This window comes from Phyllobates terribilis, unplaced genomic scaffold (genome assembly GCF_046119375.1).
Source record: "Phyllobates terribilis strain yellow unplaced genomic scaffold, ASM4611937v1 Scaffold_8__6_contigs__length_399053987, whole genome shotgun sequence".
Taxonomy (NCBI): Eukaryota; Metazoa; Chordata; class Amphibia; order Anura; family Dendrobatidae; genus Phyllobates; species Phyllobates terribilis.
In genome coordinates, this window is record NW_027362768.1 from 23,892,501 (window position 1) to 23,915,173 (window position 22,673).

The 22,673-nt window shown below is 40.5% G+C and overlaps 1 protein-coding gene across 6 annotated transcripts in view; it reads left to right on the forward strand.

The window, feature by feature from the left end:
- Positions 1–22,673, forward strand: part of PTPRC (protein tyrosine phosphatase receptor type C) — a 199,295-nt gene that overhangs the window by 111,828 nt on the left and 64,794 nt on the right. For all 6 annotated transcript variants that reach the window (XM_073642882.1, XM_073642883.1, XM_073642884.1 and 3 more), the window contains 4 exons: positions 92–208; positions 2,328–2,462; positions 12,749–12,865; positions 20,581–20,622. In XM_073642882.1, the coding sequence (XP_073498983.1) occupies positions 92–208; positions 2,328–2,462; positions 12,749–12,865; positions 20,581–20,622 (411 nt within the window). The remainder of the gene's footprint in view (positions 1–91; positions 209–2,327; positions 2,463–12,748; positions 12,866–20,580; positions 20,623–22,673) is intronic.

Consider the following 22,673-nt stretch of genomic DNA (forward strand, 5'->3'; position numbering starts at 1 on the left):
GATCCATGCATGTCACGACCTGATAGAAAAGAAAGAGTATAAATGTTTTGGCCTTCAAGGTATTAATGCATTGGCTTTAATTCTCTTCCAGAATCTGAAAAATACAGTTTAATGATCACAGAAGAAAGACACAGTTTTTTGTTCAAATGGAATAATTCAAATGGATACCAGTGTAAAGTAGAGACTGACTCTGTGTGTTCAGAGGAAGGTAGGTTGTATCTTCAATGCAGGAGCATCAATAGTATCATCAGCAGTAAAAAGCAGCCCCACATGTCAAAAACCAATAAAACCTTTTGCAATATAAAGCGTCATTCAACTGCCTTACATCTTAAAGTGGCTAATATTGAGAGCTATTGCAATGACCTTGTTCACATAATGCAGGTATAAGGCAGTATTTGGTGAACATATTTTCCGAGAAATAGGATTTAAAAAAAAAACTTTAAAGTTTTTATTTTCTCTTTTACATTTTTATTGTTTGAATTCATTTATGTTGGTAAATAAAATGAAGCCTTAAATCTACAGCGGTGCTCTAAGATCAGCTGTATACATTATGCCACACAGGGAATGCTGCCGTGCTCTGACAATTCATAGAATACAGCAGGCACCATAAAACCAAAGAAATTACTTTATAGAATGTTGGGTGAAAAAAATAAACTTGTGGTGAATTTGTTCTTTACAGCTAATAGTTTTGATACTCCAGTGTTGAATTATAAATCTTGTGGAGTTGTGGCCTCTCTTTCTAGCACCATTTTAAACTAAATGTACAGCATCATCAGAAAATAACTTATCGTTTAAATCATTTTTTCGGGGGTAAAATGTATTTTTAAAAATTACTTGGCATCTCTTTTTTATATAACAATCTTCATTAAGCAAAAACAAACTCTTTCAAATTTTTACACTGTTTCCAATTTATATCTGTCCTTTCATGTAGAGTTTTCAGCAGTGTCAGTATCATCACAGGCAGGATTACAATGACAGATGACACCCCTCTTATACACAACTGATAACGAAGGATCCACCATTCACAATAGGTGATGTCACAGCTCCCTCCCATCACAGGGACCTTTATATACTATCAGGCTTCAATGTGATTGCCATTTTCGAAAAATATTTCTAAACCTGCCCCCATAGAAAACTGCTGTTATACGACAGAATCCACATGGATTAAACACTTCAATTGACCATATTGAAGTCAAGATTCTTGCACAACCACATATAGCTGGGCGTGCCCTGAAGACTAGGCATTTTTAAAAACACAGTGGGAATGGAACTTAATCCCATTGACTACAGTGTAAAAGCTGTGAACTGCAGAAGCGTCCTGTAACGTTACTGTAGAGCCATTACTACTGCCGAATTACAGCATATAATAGATTGTATCTCTGAAGAGGAAATTTGCATATTAAATTTCCCAGAGGAGCATTGCATGACGAATAAGCCTCCTTACCTTGTCAAGGAGAAACGTTACCCCTTAGACCTCAGTCCAGAGCCTCTCACCTAGCCAAATCAGTTCTCATACTTTGCACTGACGAGGGTCAACAGCCCGAACACCGTGTCTGCAAATTGAGATTCTGATTTGGCTTTTATCCGAAGTCATATTGCACGACTTGTTAAAGGTTCAATTGTGACATGTAGGATTGCTGCTTCCAATAGGTGGCGCTATAGAGTACAAGTCCTCTTCATCTCTGAAGAGGCAATTTGCATATGTAAAGATAAGTCATCCAAACTAACCTATTTCAGGGGTGAGGAGCCAACCATCACAGAAATATCGAGGGCCTCCTCACTGTCCCCTGCCAGATTATGCTGGGAACATTAAACTGGCCATATACGAGATATCTATTGGACGAACGTTAGTTTGGCAGACATTCTGTCTGGATGCCCCATACACAGCTTCCCAATTCTAGCTGGCATATAATGTCGGGGAGAGAAGGATCCAGAAACCTAATGTGTTCAGTCAATTTTAGAAAAACCTTTACTTACATTGTAAGAATAGATTTGTGGAAGACTGATTACTGAGGCCTTTATATTCTCCATAACAAAGGACCTGCGGAGCTCTGCTATGCTCCTGTCAGCTCTCCATGGAATCAAAGTCTCAAGGCAACACCCTTGGTTACAACTTCTGGTATTTCTCTATAACTTGTTGAACTTCTTCAAATTTCTTTTTAAATGTTAGTGACCATTTAAAACAGAATTTCCATTTTTCAGTCAAATGTAAAATGACAGATTTTTCAATTACAATTGATTTCTGCTTCATGAACAATGCCCCCTCTTTTACTTTATTATTTAGAATTTATTTCATTTTTAATCTATCTTTTTGAAATTATCTGTAGGTGGAAAAATCATCACCGGGAATAAAGTTGTGACCAACCTGGAACCTTACACTAAATACAATTGTACTTCCACTTTATTGTATAACAACAAGCTAATAAAGACCGAAACTCGAACTCTAATGACCAAGATTGGAGGTAAGCCCATGTTTCTTAACAGTACAATGCAATCTGTAGTAGAATGTTTTAAAGTGATTATGATATGATAATTGTAACTGTGAATGTGTGAAAAAGGAAATTAGTAACACAATGAGGCAATGTAGAAAATACAATGGTTTCTAGCTGGCCATAGCTAGGGCTAATTTTTTATTTGATTTCTAAATATAATTTAATAAACTAACAAATATGTCAGCCGCTGTGAAACTATGATAAGTATAGGGGACCTCCATTCAGGAGGAAATGGCTAGTAGGAATGGATCAACTCTATAGACAAACACTGTCTAGAAACCTCATTGTTGACCCTAGTAAACACTTACAATGACGATTTCATTTCTTTCGGTGCTCTTAAAAAATTAAAGTTGCGCAAGTTGCTATGGACAACAGAAAATTATTCTGTTCATTGGTTTTCATGAATCGCTCTGACTATGTTCCAGAAAGAAACGTCAGTGATGCCAACTGTTATGATCTGCAACAAGTACTAAGGAAATAAAGGGGAAAGCTATCCATACAGTAAGACTAATCTGAATCCCTACGATGTAACGGGCTGCCTGTTCCTTGCCTTAGTCCTCGGCTAGTCTGAACGAAGACCTATAGCATAAGTGGAGGGGTCCCTAAAAGAACAAAGGACTGGAACAAAAATGGGACACCTCCAAAGCAGAGAAGTTGTTGTAGAACACAAAAAGATAAACAGACAAAAAGAACTAGAGATCCCAGAAGGACCAAGCGAACTGACAGAGAAAGGCACTGAAGCACCTGGTTAGCAAAACAGTCAAACAACACTGAAGTCCAGCACAGCCAAAAGGGCGGAGCTGGAATATAAAGGCAGATGGTCACGTGACCGCAAAACACAAGATGGAAAAAACAAACAGGAGGGTTCTAACAGTACCCCCTCTTTTATGAGGATCCTCTGGATCCTCCAGGCCCAGGCCTATCCGGAAACCTCCTGTGGAAAGCTCTAACAAACCTAGGAGCAGAGACATCATCCGCCCTTACCCAGGAGTTATCTTCGGGACCGAAACCCTTCCAGGAGACGAGATACTGTAATCTCCCTCTATGCCATCTAGAATTCAAGATACGAGAAATTTCATATTCGTCGTCTTCCATCACAGGAGGAACTGTGACAGTGGCATCCCTATCTGATACATCAGCTTTTTTCAACAAGGAAACATGAAACACAGGATTAATCTTCCAGGAAGTAGGGACATCCAACCTAACCGCAGACGGGTTAATAACCTGAAGCACTTTAAATGGACCCACAAACTTAGGACCCAGTTTTTTAGAGGGAATCCTCAACCGCAAGTTCCTTGAGGACAACCAAACCATGTCACCCACAGTAAACAAAACCTCCTTATGTTTCCTGTCAAAATACTTCTTGGACTTCTTGCTAGCCTCTTGAAGGTTGCAACGTACATTAGTCCAAATTCTCTCCAAATCACTGGAAAAATTCTCCTCCTCCAGCACCGCAGACCCCAATTTGGAGAACGAACCAAAAGACGGATGTCTCCCAGTACAACAAAAAAAAGGAGAACACCCAGCAGAGGAGGATGTATGATTGTTAAGAGCAAATTCTGCGAGAGGCAGAAACTCAGACCACACCTCTTGATTGTCTGCCACAAAACAACGCAAAAACTGTTCAACATCCTGGTTCTTTATTTCAGTCTGTCCATTAGACTCAGGATGATACCCAGACGAAAATGACAAATGGACTCCCAACCTGTCACAAAAAGCACACCAAAAGCGAGCCACAAACTGAGGTCCTCTATCAGAAACAATATCCGTGGGAACGCCATGAAGCTTGACAATCTCCTTAACAAACGCCTTAGCGAGAGTCTTGGCGCAGGGCAACTTAATGAATGGAACCAAATGACACATCTTACTAAAATGGTCCACGACCACCCAGATGACAGTAAAACCCTCGGACACAGGCAGATCAGTAATAAAATCCATTGTGAGATGCGTCCAAGGCACACTAGGAACCTCCAGAGGGCAAAGCAACCCCGCAGCAGGAGTATGTGAAGCCTTCGACCTAGCAAACACAGGACATTGACGCACCCACTTGATGACTTCCTTCTGCCATCCAGGCCACCAAAAACTGCGACTGATAAATCTTTTAGTCTCAGAAATTCCTGGATGACCTGCCAACCGAGACTCATGACACTCCACAAACAAATCTCTCCTAAAGGTTCTAGGTATGAACAACCTCCCATGGGGAGTGTTAGATGGAGCATCATCTTGAGCTTTCAGAATCCCATTCTCCAAAACGGAGTCCAATGCCGCCACCACAACTCCTTTCTGTAAAATGCTCTCCTCCTCCTCGGCACCGACCATAGGAGAGAAGCTGCGAGATAAAGCATCGGCTTTAACATTCTTAGCACCAGGGATATAGGTAACAGAAAAATGAAACCGATAAAAAAAAGTGCCCACCTAGCTTGACGGGCATTCAAGCGCTTGGCAGCATCCAGATAGATCAAATTCTTATGATCTGTGAAAATCTGAATAGGAAATCTTGTGCCTTCCAAAAAATGACGCCAATGTTCAAAACGTGAGTTTAATAGCCAGCAACTCCCGATTTCCAGCATCATAATTCAGTTCGGTTTCCGAACTTTTTTTTCGAAAAGAAGGCACAAGGATGTACTCCATCCCTGTTCTCATGAGACAAAACTGCTCCGACCCCCACCGATGAAACATCGACCTCGACCAAAAATGGCTTGGTCTCATCAGGCTGCATAAGGATAGGGGCAGAAATGAACCTCTCTTTGAGATACTTAAACGCTTCAATGGCCTCAGTAGTCCACTGGACCGTATTCGCACCTTTCCTGGTGAGATCGGTTAGAGGTTTAACAATTACAGAAAAATTCTTAATGAATTTCCTGCAATAATTGGCAAAACCCAAAAATCTCTGTATAGATTTCAAACCAATAGGCCTAGGCCATTCCTGAACAGCCTGAACCTTCACCGGGTCCATCTCAAAGCCCTCACTGGAGACAATGTAGCCCAAAAAACTAATTTTCTGCACAGCGAGCTCACATTTCTCCAACTTAGCAAAGAGTGAATTATCACTCAATAACTGCAAAACTTCATGTACACTCTGCCAATGGGACTCCAGATCTGGCAAATAAATCAAAATGTCATCTAAATACACAACCACATTCTTACCAATCAAAGGTCTCAGGATGTCATTAATAAGGTTCTGAAAAAATGCAGGTGCATTGGTAAGACCAAAAGGCATCACCAGATTCTCAAAATGACTTATCGGAGTGTTAAAAGCAGTTTTCCATTCATCACCCTCCTTCACTCGTAACAAATTGTATGCCCCCCAGAGATCAATCTTAGAGAACCACTTGGCCCCCACTAACTGGTTAAGCAAGTCAGGAATTAACGGCAATGGGTAGGAATTGCGTACGGTAATCTTATTAATTTCACGAAAATCCAGACATGGACGTAAACCCCTGTACTTTTTTTTAACACAGAAAAATCCAACTGCCACAGGCGACTTAGAAGGTCATAGTTACATAGTTTATAGTTTATAAGGCCGAAAAAAGACAAGCGTCCATCCAGTTCAGCCTATTTCTTGTGCACTGCAGCTATTCCGCAGCGTTGATCCAGGGGAACGCAAAAAAAAAAAAAAAAAAAAAAAAAAAAAAAAAAAAAACATGCGGTATAGGCCAATTGACATCATTGAGGAAAAAATTCACTTCCCGACACCAATCTGGATTAATTAACTATCACTAAGCATAAGATGTAATTTTATTGTTCTCAAGAAAGGCGTCCAGGCCTCTCTTGAACTCATTAAGTGAGTTGGACATCGCCACTTCCTCTCCCAGAGAGTTCCAGAGTCTCACGGCTCTGACCGTAAAGAATCCCCTTCTATGCTGGTGCAGGAACCTCCTTTCCTCCAGACGCATAGTGTGCCCCCTCGTCTTTGTCACCATCCTTGGTATAAACAGGTCATGGGAGAGATCTCTGTACTGCCCCCTGATGTATTTATACATGTTTATGAGGTCTCCCCTAAGCCTTCTCTTTTCCAACGTAAATAGGCCTAATTTTGACAACCTCTCTGGGTATTCTAGTCCCTCCATTCCCTTTATTACCTTAGTCGCCCTCCTTTGTACCCTCTCTAGCTCCAATATGTCTTTCCTGAGCACCGGAGCCCAGAACTGTGCACAATATTCTAAGTGCGGCCTTACCAGCGCTTTATACAGAGGAAGAACAATGTTCTCATCATATGCCCCTATTCCTCTTCTGATGCATGCCATGACTCTATTTGCCTTCGCAGCTGCTGCCTGACACTGGGCACTCCAATTTAATTTGCTATTAACCAAGACGCCCAGGTCCTTCTCCATGTCAGATTTCCCCATCGGTTTCCCATTTAATATGTATGGGTGACTGCTGTTTTTCTTTCCCATGTGCATGACCTTACATTTATCGGCATTGAACCCCATTTGCCATTTTTTGGCCCAACTCCTCAATTTATCTAAATCCTCCTGTAGCTGTGCCCTATCCTCATCTGTGTTAACTACTTTACAAAGTTTAGTATCATCTGCAAATATTGCTATTTTACTATGCAACCCCTCCACTAGATCATTAATAAATATATTAAATAATATAGGGCCCAAGACAGACCCTTGAGGCACCCCGCTAGTAACCCTGACACACCCTGAGCTTACTCCATTGATAACCACCCTCTGCTTTCTATCACTCAGCCAGCTATTTACCCACTTACACACATTATCCCCCAGACCAAGCATTCTCATTTTATATACCAACCTTTTGTGTGGCACGGTATCAAACGCTTTGGAGAAGTCAAGGTATACAACATCCACTGACTCTCCCCGGTCCAGCTGTGAGCTCACCTCCTCGTAGAAGGCAATCAGGTTTGTTTGGCAGGAGCGATCTCTCATGAATCCATGTTGATATGGAGTTAGACAGTTATTATCATTAAGATATTCTACAATAGCATCTCTAAGAAATCCTTCAAACAATTTACCCACAACAGACGTTAAGCTGACTGGTCTATAGTTCCCAGGGTCACTTTTAGACCCCTTTTTGAATATTGGTACCACATTTGCTTGGCGCCAGTCTAGTGGGGCAGTCCCTGTCCATAAAGAGTGCTTGAATATAAGATACAGCGGTCTGTCTATCACATTACTTAATTCTTTTAGTACCCGGGGGTGTATGCCATCTGGGCCTGGTGACTTGTCTATTTTGATATTATTTAGGCGTTTCTGAACTTCCTCCTGGGTTAGGTGGGTGATATTTAGCGGAGGGTTTACTTTATCACTTTGCATTTCCTCCGATAAATTGTTTTCTTTTGTGAAAACAGTGGAGAAGAAGCTATTGAGTAGGTTTGCTTTACCCTCATCGCCCTCTATGATTTTACCCAGGTTATTTTTCAATGGGCCAACTCCATCAGTTTTAATCCTCTTACTGTTTATATAGTTAAAGAACAGTTTGGGATTCGTTTTACTTTCTTTGGCAATTAGTCTCTCTGTCTCCTCTTTTGCTATTCTTATTTGTTTCTTACAGATTTTGTTTTCTTCCCTATAAGATATTAGCGCTTCCTCGCTGCCTTCTTGTTTAAGTTTACCGAAAGCCCTTTTTTTGTTTTTCATTGCCCTCTTGACTTCCTTATTTAGCCACATTGGCTTCCTCCTATTCCTAGCCCTTTTATTCCCATAAGGTATGTACCTTCTACAGTGACTATGTAGGACTGTTTTGAAAATTTCCCATTTTCTATCCGTGCTCCTATTACTGAAGATACTATCCCAGTCTATAAGGTGAAGGGCATCTCTTAGCTGATCAAACTTTGCCCTCCTGAAGTTCAGTGTTTTTGTGACTCCCTTGCTGGGCACCCTACTGAAGCACATGTGGAATTGTATAATGTTGTGGTCACTATTTCCCAGGTGCCCCCCAACCTGCACCTCAGTTATTCTGTCTGGCCTGTTAGTTAATATTAAGTCTAAAAGGGCCGTCCCTCTAGTTGGTTCCTGCACAAGTTGTGACAAATAATTGTCTTTGATAATTGACAGAAACCTGTTTCCTTTCTGAGATCTACAGCTTTCGGTTTCCCAGTCTATATCGGGGTAGTTGAAGTCCCCCATAATAATCACCTCGTTATTTTTTGCTACTTCGTCTATTTGTCTCATTAATAGACTTTCCGTGGCTTCTGCTATATTTGGTGGTTTATAACAGACTCCTATGATAATTTTATTATTGTTTTTTGCCCCATGTATCTCCACCCATAAGGAGACCATAAGGAGATCTAATGTGACCAGCAGCCAGGCCAGTCTGTATGTACTCCACCAAAGCCTTTCTTTCAGGGATAGTCAGATTAAACAAGCGACTCTTGGGAAGAGTAGCTCCCGGAACAAACTCAATGGCGCAATCATAATCCCTATGAGGAGGTAAAACTTGCGACTCCTCCTCTGAAAAAACCCTCCAAAAATCTTGAATAGGTACAGGTAATTCCCCTTTTTCCACAGCCGCAATGCGACCGTTACAACATTTATCGTACCACTTCGGACTCCAAGACTTTATGATATTAGTAGACCAGTCCAGCAAAGGATTGTGCAGTTTTAACCAAGGCAATCCTAGAACGACCGGAGAGGGAAAATTATTTACTACAACCAAGTCCAAAATTTCTTGGTGAAGTCCATTGATAGTGAGAGGAAATGCAGCAACCTTGTGAGTAATACATTTCAAGGGAGTGTTATCAATTGCAATCACAGAAATAGGTGATGACAAAGGTTTGGATTTCAATTTAAGTTTTTCCAAAAACCCTTTATCAATCACATTAAACGTTGAACCACAATCCATAAATACCTGAAATTCAATCAAATTTTCCTGCAAAGTAGTACTCCCTGAAAGAAATACTCCTGCAGAGGGTAAACAAGCTATATGGGCGTAACTGACCTTTTTTTCTTTACTTAAACGAAGCTCACAATACTTAATCAAATGGTCAGCTTTACCACAATAAAGACACAATCCCTCGGCGAACCTCAGGTCTCTTTCCTGAGAGGGGAGCGACTTCGCCCCAACATCCATCAGTTCTCCGCCATCTGAGCAGATTTTCTGGGGACTAGGACCTGGCATTACAGGAGTCTTTACCTCATTCTGCCTAAATCTCAGCCTCCTATCCACATGAACAGCTAATTGCCTGGCATCCTGCAGAGTCTCAGGTGCGGGGAATGCTATTAGCAAATCCTTAACCCTTTCACTCAGACCAGCAAGAAATAGACATTTCAGAGCAGGATCATTCCATTTGACTTCTGAAGCCCATCTTCTAAAGTGTGTGCAATAATTTTCAACATCACCTGACCCAATTCAAACGCCTGAGTTCTGCCTCAGCATATGAGATATTCGATCAGGATCGTCATATAATAGACCCATAGCTGAAAAAAATTCTTCTACAGACCTTAAGCATGAATCATTAGGTTGGAGAGAAAAAGCCCTCCCCTGTGGTTCATTGCGCAAAAGTGACATAATAAAACCAATGCGCTGTGATTCATTCCCAGAGGACCTTGGTCTCAAACAAAAATATAACAAACAAGCATTTTTAAAGGAAAAAAAATCTTGCTGTTTACCATAAAAAACATCAGGCAGTCCTACCTTGGGTTCCACAAAATGCGCTCCAGAACAGCTACTCACGTGTTGCTGGAGCTCGGACACCTCCAGAGACGATCCCTGCAAGCGTTGAGCCAAAACTTGGACGGAAGCCATACTGATCCCCGAATTTCTTTCCTTTAGTTTTTTTGGGCTGGAATTACTGTTATGATCTGCAACAAGTACTAAGGAAAGAAAGGGGAAAGCTATCCCTACAGTAAGACTAAGCTGAATCCCTACGATGTAGCGGCTGCCTGTTCCTTGCAAACAGACCCGCCTTAGTCCTCGGCTAGTCTGAACGAAGACCTATAGCATAAGGGGAGGGGTCCCTAAAAGAACTAAGGACTGGAACAAAAATGGGACACCTCCTAAACAGAGAAGTTGCTGCAGAACACAAAAAGATAAACAGACAAAAGGTACTAGAGATCCCAGAAGGACCAAGCGAACTGACAGAGAAAGGCACCGAAGCACCTGGCTAGCAAAACAGTCAAACAACACTGAAGTCCAGCATAGCCAAAAGGGCAGAGCTGGAATATAAAGGCAGATGGTCACGTGACTGCAAAACACAAGATGGAAAAAACAAACAGGAGGGTTCTAACACCAACAGCCAACAAACAGGGTGGCAACGTGACTGTTATACAGCTGATCAAAAAATCACGGACAGACAATATTTTTTAGGCCACATTGGAAAGCCATCATAAATCATTATTATTATTGTTACAGTATAAGTGATCCATGTCTACTGCCCATAATACTGATATGAAGATGTCAGCTGCATTCACTGCAAAATGGTGATGTTACGGTCAAAATAATCTGTAGAAGTTTCTTCAGTTTCAAAAAAAATCAACGACAGGGAAAAAAAGTTTAAAAAAGTCTATTTACGGAGTGGGAAAAAAGTGCCCTATTTTTATGGACTATCCTGGAAATTCTAGACGGTTGGCAGCCTCACCATAAACAGATGGCAACAATTGAATTTTTGCTAAGCATTAAAATAAAAGACTTGATCCGATTGACTCCCAACCACTTTTTTATTAATGTAATTGTCATTCTTGCATTGCACTGCCCCTCCACGGCAACTTCTAGATCTAAAGAGATTTCCAGGACTAAAAAATTGATGGCTCTTCTTTAGGATAGACTGACCATGATTGATCAGTGGGGTGAAACCCGCTATTCCTGAGAAAAACTGAAATAAATCTGAGCTACATTAGCAGGCACTGCTGCATCTACAGCTTCATATCACAGTACTCACATAAAGATTGAAGGGGGGACTTTCTAAAAAAAATCCAGTAGTTCTTTTGATCTTGTTTTTACAGGAGTATCCCATTTTCACAAAGTGGTGTCTAAACTATTGCATAATTGTAAAACAACACAAACAAAGATAATCACCCTCTCTGGGTCCAGCACAGGCTATGCCGGTCTCTGTATATTGGCACATCTACAATGAAAATCACCGCTGCAGCCAATAACTGGGCTCATCTTCTCTGCTGCTCTAAACAGCATGAGCCGCTGAGCTCAGTGATTGGCTGCAGCAGTGACATGCACTGTAGTCAAGACATCACTGCTACAGTCAAAACATAGAGACCAGAGAGCCTGTGCTGGACCCAGGAAAGTTGAGTACAATCTGTGTTTTCATCTTCATAAATATGCAATTGTTTGAACAACACTTTTGTGAAAGTGGAAAGCCCCTTTAAAGGGAATCTGTCACCAAGTTTTTGCCACCAAATCTGCAAGCAGTATAATGAAGAGAGCAATCTTGATTCAAAAGATGTATCACTTACCAGGCTGCTTGCTGTAGTTTTGTTAAACTCATTGTTCCATCATCAGGAGATTAGTAAACCTGTTGCCATGTAGTCCTCCATATCCATGAGCTCTGTTTAGCCCCTCCCCAATCACTGATCAGCAGCTTTCTGTGTACACTGATCATGGGCAGAAAGCTGCCAATCAGTGGTGTGGGCGGGGTTCCAGAGAGGACAGGATTCAGAGAACTGCTAGATCTGCAGCCGAGAAAAGAGTGATTTTATAAAAAATACTGCAAACTGGCCAGTAAGTGATACGTCAGTGGAATCAGGTTCTCTGCCTCTACATTATGCTGCCCTCAGATTAGGTAGTTAAAAGCTGGTGACAGATTCCCTTTAAGCGCAATATTTTTTAACATGTAACTTTTGCTAGTTTTAAGTGTAATTCTCTTTATTTCTTATTTTCATAACATAAAACCTAATTCTACATCTAAAGAGCACTTTTCTAGCCTCGCAATATAAAGCAGCATTGCCAACATATTGTATACTATTAGATTAATGCTTTCTTGATCCACTTTCAAATAATTCTAAAGAAAATCCATTGTTTCTTGAGAAAAGGGGAGACCTCCAAACATTAATATTCTTTTTAGGTACATAATTCAAAATAAATTAATTTATCTTTTATCATAAAATCAAAGCCTTGAATCAGAGTATGTTTTTTTGCAGGAGTTACCTCCATTTATACATACTGTACATAGGAAGGCCAGCTTTGCAGTCAGCAGATCTCCTTTAGCTGTACCTTCTTCAAGCTGAGATTTATAGAAAAAAATGCATATGTTGTAAACACTGGGCGAAAATTACATTTTTATATGATTACAAAAGCTTTCAGGATAAACATGAACTCATGTTTGTTTTATTCTGTTTCAGCTCCAGGAGAAGTACAAAATTTGAATGGGATTCCAGATAATACAACAGTTAATGTTACGTGGAATGAGCCAAACAAAACTAATGGCCCATTGGGTGGATATCGTGTTAATATAAGCGGTGTGTATTTGGAGTAGCTATATGGATCACAGTGATGGATTTCCGTTTCATGTTAGCCCTTCATTTGCTTATCTTATTGTATGAATAGCAATGTGTTATTTAAGTTATTTTTTTACAAAATTTACAATAACTCAACTCTTTCATGATTGTGTATATTTTGGGGTCTTTATATCCAGATCAAAATGTATCTTTATTGTGCTTGTTCATCTTTTTTCACATCTGCATCAGAGATTCTGTTCAGGGCCCCTGTCATAGATTTAGCTGTGTGATACTTCAAAAACGAGGATTGAGTCCAATAGATTCCAGTCCAAAAATCAATGGACACCATGATGGAATCCAATGTACTATAAATCAATAGGGTCTCTCAGGTGCAAGTGGTATTTGTCAAATGATGGATTTGGCACTGTAATATGGTTACTGTTATAAACCGCATTGCAGATGTAGACGGAGCTCCATATTTCATTAACATTTTAGAAGGACAAATAAACATTTCCTATGTTCCAAGTTGATGCTGGTATAGTTTTGTTTTGTAGGAATTATATCGTAATGTAAAAAAATAAGTTGCTTTAATTAAGTATATTTACCCCAAATATTCTAAGATTTACACATTTTGCAAAATATGACATGACTATAGCTCTTACATGTCTCACTTAGTCTTTGTGCACATCTGCTTTGGAGATTCCATTCAAAGTGGCTCCATCCAATCCCATTATATTTCTGGATGGGAATGGCCCAGTTTATAAAAATCATAAGCAAATAAGAATTACAATTTAAGGCATATTTGCTTTACCCCTTCACACATCTTGGCATACATGCACATCGTGATGAAGTGTTACTTGCCGCATCACGATATATATGTACGGCACCACAATGAAGAAGGCCCAGGCGCTGCATTGATCAATTGTAGTCTTAGCCTCCACCATGTACATTTTATTCACACAAACCTACAACCACCAGTATGTTCTTAACAATGGTAAAGATATGCTGGGAGTGGTTGCTACCAACCATCATTAGACTGCAAACCACACAAGAACAACAGTACCAGTTAGATTCAGTCAGTATCACAAATAAACATTTACATCCAGGTACCTTTATAGGTGACATCGTCTCTCATAGGAGTCATTCTCATCTCTTTAGTCTCCATCTGGTCCAGACGCCTTAAAGACTTTTAACATCCACACCTCGTCTATGCAAATTTCAAACTATTCCCCCTTTTGTATTACAACCTCCACAACATCTCCCTTTATTAATTATAGTCACCACATTGTACCCCCATATGAGCTACAACCACCACACTGTCCCTCTTATCAACTATGACCTCCACATTGTCCCAACTTCACGCTGTCCCCTCTCCATTGTATGCCCTTATGCTGTCCCTAGCTCCACACTGTCCCAATCTTCACAGTGTACTCCAATGCCTTCCTCTCTCTTTACTGTACCTCCTATCCATACTGAGCCCTCACACTGTCCCCCCACTCTGTCATTCCTCTATATTGTGCCTTCTCTTCATAATGTCCCTTCATTCTGTGCCCCCTCTCACACTTGTTCCCCCACTGCATACTAGCACCCTCCCAGTCTGCAATAAGTTTCTCTTGGTCTTGAATTTCAGCTCCATAGGATGCACTGTTGCTGCCTCTGTGGTGCTGCAATGACTTCAGCAGTGTGACAATGGGACCTCATGATATCTCTGCCTCTGTAGTGATGGAGCTCATATCTTCAATTGTATTCACAGCTTAATGAAACCCTCCCGTGAAGTTTTTTATAAATTAAATCTGTATATATGTGCTTATAGTGTAGTACGTGTTTATTTACTCACCTACCACCACTTTCTCTGGGATCCAGCGCAGGTCTGCTCCTCTCCCCTGTGATGTCAACGCTCTTCAGACACTCCGGGTCCCACTGCCTTGTGCATGAATTTGAAGTGGCTTTTACAATTTAAGTCTGGATCGTCAGAATAAGGCTCCATTGTTTTACATTGTAAAAGAGTTTGAAGAGTGGTGACATCACTGAGAAGAGGAACAGGGCAGCGCTGGATTTTGGAGACATCCATACTTCCCACTTATAATAAAGGGTCTTTCTGTTCCTTTTCCTACCCAACCAGTACTGATATTGTAGATTGGTGTTCACCTTATAAAGCAGTTGCTGTTTCTGTAGACTTCCATATGATGGCTAGTTCTCTACAGGTCATTTATAAGATTTAACTAGTTGTCCACCTAGCATTGATGGGAATTACATCTAATTTTAAATTGAGTAAAATCAGTTCTAGATTCGGGTGGAGAGTTTGATGATAATGTTAGTTATTATGGCAAAAATATCTGTCCAGACTTGTTTTATTGCTATACAATTCCACTAGTTATAGATTAAATCTCTTGGTTCTTCACAGCCTTTACAAAAAAAGTTCAGAAATTTCAGTCTCTCCTGCCCGATCAGTGCCAGAGCTCAGCGCTACCAGTTTCTGAGCTCCGGCACTAAACAGCCAGGAGCGGTGTCAGCGCCATCCCTGGCTGTTAAACTCCTGAACACTGCGATCAAGTGCGATCAAGTGCGATCGCAGTGTTCAGGAGGCAGGCAGAGGGACGGGACCTCCCTCTGCCTTCAGGTCGGCGTCCCCGTGATGTCATCATCGGGACCCGACCGTTGCCATGGTGACATTGGGTCGTCATGACGACCCCCAGATTACCAAGCTATGGAAAGCTCCTTAGACCAATGCACAGCATGGTCTCAGGAGCTTTCACTATAGGTATATGACGCGCCCCCTGGGCCTGTGTTGCTGCTGCTGTGCAGGGGGAATACCCGGAGCCGGATCGCTGGGGGTTGTAGTTCTCCGTGGCGGTGACCCGGTCCGTGCCCAGGGTGGTCAGACCAGTGGCAGTCTAAATGTTGTAATAAGTGTCCGACTACGCCACCCGTGGATTGCGGTCAGTGGGGACCGCCGCTGCGCTGCAGACCGCTGAGGCTGATGTTGTTCGCGCAGCCGAGTATGGGATGACTCCCCACGGGAGAAGTATTGCCTCAGGGCAGCTAATGTGAGAGATGATGGGAGTGATGGTCTGAGGGTCCCAGTGATAATGGTGCAGGAGCGGCAAGGAATCACAGAGACGTGAGGTGCAGTTCAGGGTCTTTACTGATGGTACAAGGCAGACCCTCCCGGGAGTACTGGCTAGTATAAGGGGCCTGGTCAGTCTGCGAGCAAGCAGGAGTTCCCCTGGCCAGGCAGAGTTGTAGGCCTCCCCGTTAATCTGCACTCTTCCTGGCTACCTTGCTGTCAGCGGTTACAAGTAGCCCACGTCCCTGAGTATACCGTGTGGTGCTCACCCGTATGGCTGGTGACTTGGGGCCTTCTGTTAGCCTCCGCTCCTGGATGGCGGCGCTGGTCCCTTCTCTGTGACTGAGCCTCCGGGCTTCTATGGCCAGAGGACCTGGAATCCCCTGCTGGTTTCTGCTGCTGGGTATAGATCAGTCCCCACAGCCTCGGACTCCTGTGTCCGGCTTTAGTATCTTCGTCCAGGGCGAACTCTGCTCAGCTCCAGCCCCTGGACTTCTGCTACTGCTCCTACAGAGCTCCTAGTTCTTCCTTTCCCTCTCCAGACTCTGACTGCTTGTTCTGCAGGCTCTGTCTAACCTAATCCCGCCCCAGACCCAGTTTATAAGGGCAGATTCCTCCCCTCCCAGGTCTGGGTGGGCCGTGTTGCATGTTTAGGGATCCTGACCAGAGAAACCTCCCACTTGCTCTCAGACATAATATCTCTATTACTGTGGCAACCAGACCCCTGGGGTGTCACATATAATGTATTGCAATGCTAGTGCATTGCAGTACTTTATACCTATGGAAAAAGTGAAAAAAGTGAAAGTCTCATAGTGGGACTAAGTAAAAAAGTTTAAAAAAATGAAAAAAAAATTGTAAAAATCTAAAAAAAAAGTAAAATAAATAAAATATATTACACTAATAAAGACAGATTTTTAGGTAAACAAAATAAAAATAAACAAAAAAGTACACATATTTATTATCGCTGCATCTGTAACGACCCGATCTGTAAACGTGTCACACTAGTTAACCCCTTCAGTGAACAGCGTAAAAAAAAACAAAAACCACATGAGAAACTATGCCTTTTCATCATACCGCTGGAAAAAAGTGGGATAAAACACAATCAAAAAGACGGATGCAAATAAAAATGGTATCGCTGAAAACATCATCTTGTCCCACAAAAATTAAGCCGCCATATAGCTCCAATGGCCGAAAAATTAAAAAGTTACAGCTCTCAGCATACAGCGATGCAAGGATAATTATTTTTTCTATAAAAGTTTGTTATGTAAAAGCGCAAAAACATAAAAAAATTACATAAATGTGGTACCACTGTAAACGTACTGACCCACAGAATAAAGCTGCTTTATCAATTTTGCCACACAAGTAACAACAACAACAACAACAAAAAAATCCTGAATTGTTAGTTTTTGTTCATTCTGCCTCCAAAAAATCAGAAAAAGAAAGCGATCAAAAAATGTAATTTGCCCGAAAATGGTACGAATAAAAACGTCAACTTGTCCTGCAAAAAACAAGCCCTTACTTGACTCTGTCGTCCAAAATATGGAAAAATTATAGCTCTTTAAATATGGCGATGCAAACATTAGTTGTTGCAAAAAAAAGCGTCTTTTAGTGAGTGACAGCTGTCAATCATAAAAACCCGATATGAATCTGGTATCGCTGTAATCGCACTGACCTAAAGAATAAAGTCGCCTAATCACTTTTATACTGCACAAGGAATGGCGTAAAAAATAAATAAAACAAATTCTTCACCTGCTGCTGATTTGTTTATTCTGCCTCCCAAAGATCTCAGTAAGGCTTGGTGCACATTTATCCTGCGTTCTGCGCTGAGCTCTTACATCGGGGTTTCTGTGTAAATCTATGAAATATGTGATTCAGACAGAACCCCTGGCAGAAGATTTCCTGTAATGAGGCAGATGGAGGCACTGTGGATGCCGTCTGACTCATGATCCGGCTGTGTCCATATTTTTAGGCGTAGATAAAAGCGCGGTCGGCCACAGCTTTGTGCACCTCTGAAAAGAAGGACAACGCTGAACAGAGGCCAGACGGAGTCCAGAGTAACTCTGCTGCCTCATCTCATTTTAGTGAATGGATCCCTCAGGGGTTTCATCTGAATCACATAATTCGGAAATTTAGATGGAAACCCCAAAGTAAGTGCTCAGCGTAGAGTGCTGGATAAATGTGATCCAAAATGTTCCCAATAAAAGCTTCACATAAAAAACCCCCGCTCAGGTCTGTCACATGTTAATGGAAATATAGGGGGCTTACATGTTACTGGTAGTAGAAAGGCTCTGGAAAAGCAAAATGGCTCCTCGCCGCCCAAATGAAATTCAGAAAATTCTGCGCTCCTTGAGGGGGGATTCTGCTCTTCTAGCACTTAGGGGCATTGAATATGGAGTCTGCAAAATATTCTAGGAAAATCTGCGCTCCGTCCCTCCCGAGTGTCGCCGTGTGGCCAAGCAGTACTGTACAGCCATATATGAGGTACTGTCACATTCAGCAAAAATTATGGGACAAATTTTGTTGCCATTTTATCCATTACCCCAGTGTGAAAATGTAAAATCTGGGGCTAAAACAAAATTTTTGCAGTAAAAATGTAATTATTTTTTTCCTCACTGCCCAATGGTATAAAATTCTGTGACCCGCCTGTGGTGTCAGTATGATCACTGCACCCCTAGATGAATTAATTGAGAGGTGTAGTTTGTAAAATGGGGTCATTTATGGGGGAATCTGCTGTTCTGGCACCTCAGAGGCTCTCCTAGTGGGTCACGTCACCTTCAAACCACAACAGTAAAATCTGTACTATAATATGGTGCTCCTTCCTTTCTTACCTTTTCACTATGCCTCAAAAGTAGTTGCCAATTACATGTAGGGTATTGGCGCACTCAGGGGTAATTGCACAACAAAATGAGAGGTCAATTTTCTCCTGTTACCCCTATGAAAATAAAAAATTTGGGGCTAAAAGAAAATTTTTGTGAGTTTTTTATTTTCACGGCTCTACGTTATAAACTTCTGTGAAGCACCTGGGGATTCAAAGTGCTCACCACACATCTAGATAAGTTCATTGGGGGGTCTATTTTACAAAATGGGGCCACTTGTGGGGGGTTTCTGCTGTTTAGGCACATCAGGGGATCTCTAAATGCAACATGGTGTCCGCTCTAAATTCCAGTCAATTTTGCATTCAAAAAGTTAAGCCGCGCTCCCTCCCATCTGAACCCTGCTATGCACTCAAACAGTGGTTTTCATCCACATATAGGATATCAGCGTGCTCAAGAGGAATTGCACAACAACTTTTGGGTCCATTTTCTCCTGTTACCCTTGTGAAAATAAAAAAATTAGGGCTAAAAGAAAATTTTTGTGATTCTTTTATTTTCACGGCTCTACGTTATATACTTCTGTGAAGCACCTGGGGGTTCAAAGTGCTCCCCACAAATCTAGATAAGTTCATTGAGGGGTCTAGTTTTCAAAATGGGGTCACTTGTGGGGGGTTTCCACTGTTTAGGCACATCAGGGCTCTCCAATTGCGACATGGCGTTCACTGATTATTCCAGCAAATTTTGAACTCAAAAAGTCTACATATAGGGTATCGGCATGCTCAGGTGAAATTGCACAACAACATTTGGGGTCCATTTTCTCCTGTTACACTTGTGAAAATAAAAAATTTAAGGCTAAAAGAAAATGTGTGATTTTTTTTATTTTCACGGCTCTATGTAGCGCCTAAACAGTAGTTTTCCGCTACATATTGGGTATCAGCATGCTCAGGAGAAATTGCACAATATATTTTGGGGTCCATTTTTTTCTGTTACCCTTGTAAAAATAAAAAAAATTGGGTCTAAATTTAATTTTTTGTGAAAAAAGTTTAAATGGTAATTTTTTTCTTCCTCATTGCGTCAGTTCCTGTGAAGCACCTGAAGGGTTAATAAACTTCTTGAATGTGGTTTTGAGCACCTTGAGGGGTGAAGATTTTGTAATGGTGTCACTTTTGGGTATTTTCTGTCATATAGACCCCTCAAAGTCACTTCAAATGTGATGTGGTCCCTAAAAAAAATGGTTTTGTAAATTTTGTTGGGAAAATGAGAAATCGCTGGTCAACTTTTAACCCTTATAACTTCCTAACAATTTTTTTTTTTTTCAAAATTGTGCTGATGTAAAGTAGACATGTGGGAAATGTTATTTATTAATTATTTTGTGTGACATATCTCTCTGATTTAAGGGCATAACAATTCAAAGTTTGAAAATTGCAGAATTTTCAAAATTTTCACCTAATTTCCGTTTTTTCTTACAAATAAACGCAAGTCACATCGAAGAAATTTTACCACTATCGTGAAGCACAGTATTTCACGAAAAAACATTCTCAGGATCAGGGGAATCCGTTGAAGCGTTCCAGAGTAATTACCTCATAAAGTAACAATGGTCAGAATTGAAAAAATTGGCCCGGTCATTAACCTATAAAGTGGCTCGATCCTTAAGGGGTTAAACTGACAGTCGAAAACCTGAGCATAAATACCCTAACCTTTGAATACCATGTGATTAATACAGAAGAACTCATAGAGTTTAAAGCTATGTTGTTATTCCTCATGTGCACACCTGATAGCTTATTCCAAAAAGTCATCAGAAACAAGAATCACACTTTAAGTTACAATAGTTAGTTATATGTTTTTCTGTCTTACAGGTAAAGGGAATGTTCAGAACTTTGAAACAAAGAACATTACAGGTAAATTAGATTTTTTCAGTAAGCTTTCAAGCATACAAAGAAAAGAGGGCACTCCCTCTGCCTGGAGAAAGGAAGAAAAGTTCAATTTCCTGAGAAGACAAGCCTTTTCTTTACCATGAGAACTATACATCTGTGGAATTGTTGATGATTTAAAAAAGGCTTATATGCTTTTTTTTTAATTTTAGAAAAAGATAACATAAATAATTATGTAAAAGTAATTTTTTTAATTTTTAGCCCATAGCATTGATGAAATCAAGAGGGCAAGAGGGCAAGAATAACTCTTCTGCAGCAGACAGGATCATGCATGATAGTTTTAGATATAACCCTTCCTTTTACCCTTTCCCATCCCAGGATTGAATTGTCTTTTCTCAACGAAATTATCTATGTAACTATATAAACAAGGACCCAAAATATGGTGCAAAAATGACCAAAAAATTCACAAATTTAAAGAGTTTCTAATTTCTCTGCTGATTGCCAAATAACATTTGGCTGCAGTAGAATCAATTGAAATACTTTGCCATTAGCTTATGTGGATTCTTTTTCCATGATATGTGGATGAGATTTGTTAAAAAGTCATCCATTTGCTGCTAGTACGATCTGCCTCTAAATTTCATGACTGAAAATCCAGGTGGAAAATCCACAATGTATCAGCAATATGTGAACTTCTTCATATGGTTTACAAAGTATTTTAGTCCATCTATTTAAACCTATTATGCGTGATGATACACAGGAAGACTGAAAATAAACCCTTATAAGGTAGTTGCCAATTGTCTTTATTATATGGGAAAAAAATCCAGCGTTACAAAAAGGCCTGTTGCCATTACACATCAACATAAGGTCCCATGGTGAAAACACATGGTGGACTTGGCAGTGTGAACTAGCTTGGGGAAATCCACTGGGACATTTTGTTGGATCATAGAAAAACAAAATAACCACCTTGAGGTAGACACTATTTTCCTAGGGCTATTACAGATAAAGACATTTAGGCCAGTTGAATTTCATGAAAATCTTCAGTCCCCGCGAATTTGAACAATTTGAGATTGATTTGCGAGGATTGCAGACAAAAAAAAAGAAGCCCAGTGGCATTTCACACATAGATGAGGACTTCAGCAATCAGAGTGGACTAATAACATCACAGCCACGTAGGCTTCCCAATAATGACTTAAAGCTGTCACATCTTATGGTCTTGTGCAGCCAATCAGGGGATACTATCTTAGCCACTATAAAAGTTGAGGGTTGGCAAAATAGAGCCATTTTAGGATTTTACAGGCTAAGGCTAGGGTCTCACATCCGAGAAAATCTTTCTGATTATGCTAATCACACTCAAATCGAATTCTGCGTGTGATCCAATTTTCTCGGATGAAGAGAAAAAAAACAAAAAAAGTTTCTCCACCTTCTCCATTCAGTCTGTCTATGAAAATCGGACCACACTTGGACATGTGCATAGTCCATTAGAATAACATCGGTCTGATTGCTATCTGCCAAAATGACTGATAGCACTCATGCGATTTTCACGGTCGTGTGCATGAACTCAAAGGATAGGAGGTCAGAGCGAACAGCTGATTACATATAGGGATAGAAAAAGGCCTAAATCTGATTCTGATGTACTACTGCAGTGCTGAAGTTCTTTCAAGAATGATGCTGATGTAAAGTAGACACATGGGAAACTTATTTATTAACGAATTTGTGTGGTATGAATATCTGTTAAAAGGCATAAAAATTCAAAGTTAGAAAATTGCTAATTTTTCACTAACATAAAGTATAATATTTCACGTAAAAATAATCTCAGAGTCACTGACAGTTATGTACAAACATTCCAGAGTTAATACTACATAAAGTGACACATGTTAGATTTAAAATCTGTTCAGAAAAGTCAAAACTCAATTTGGCAGGAAGTTGTTAGGAAAGGGTTTTCTGATGTAAAAAAATAAATAAAAAAATAAATAAAAAATACACAGTTGTGGTATTGCCATGTCCATAAAAGTTAGATCTAACAAAATCTAAAGTTACTTAACACTATCAGTAAAAACCGTAAAGAGAAAAAAAAATCA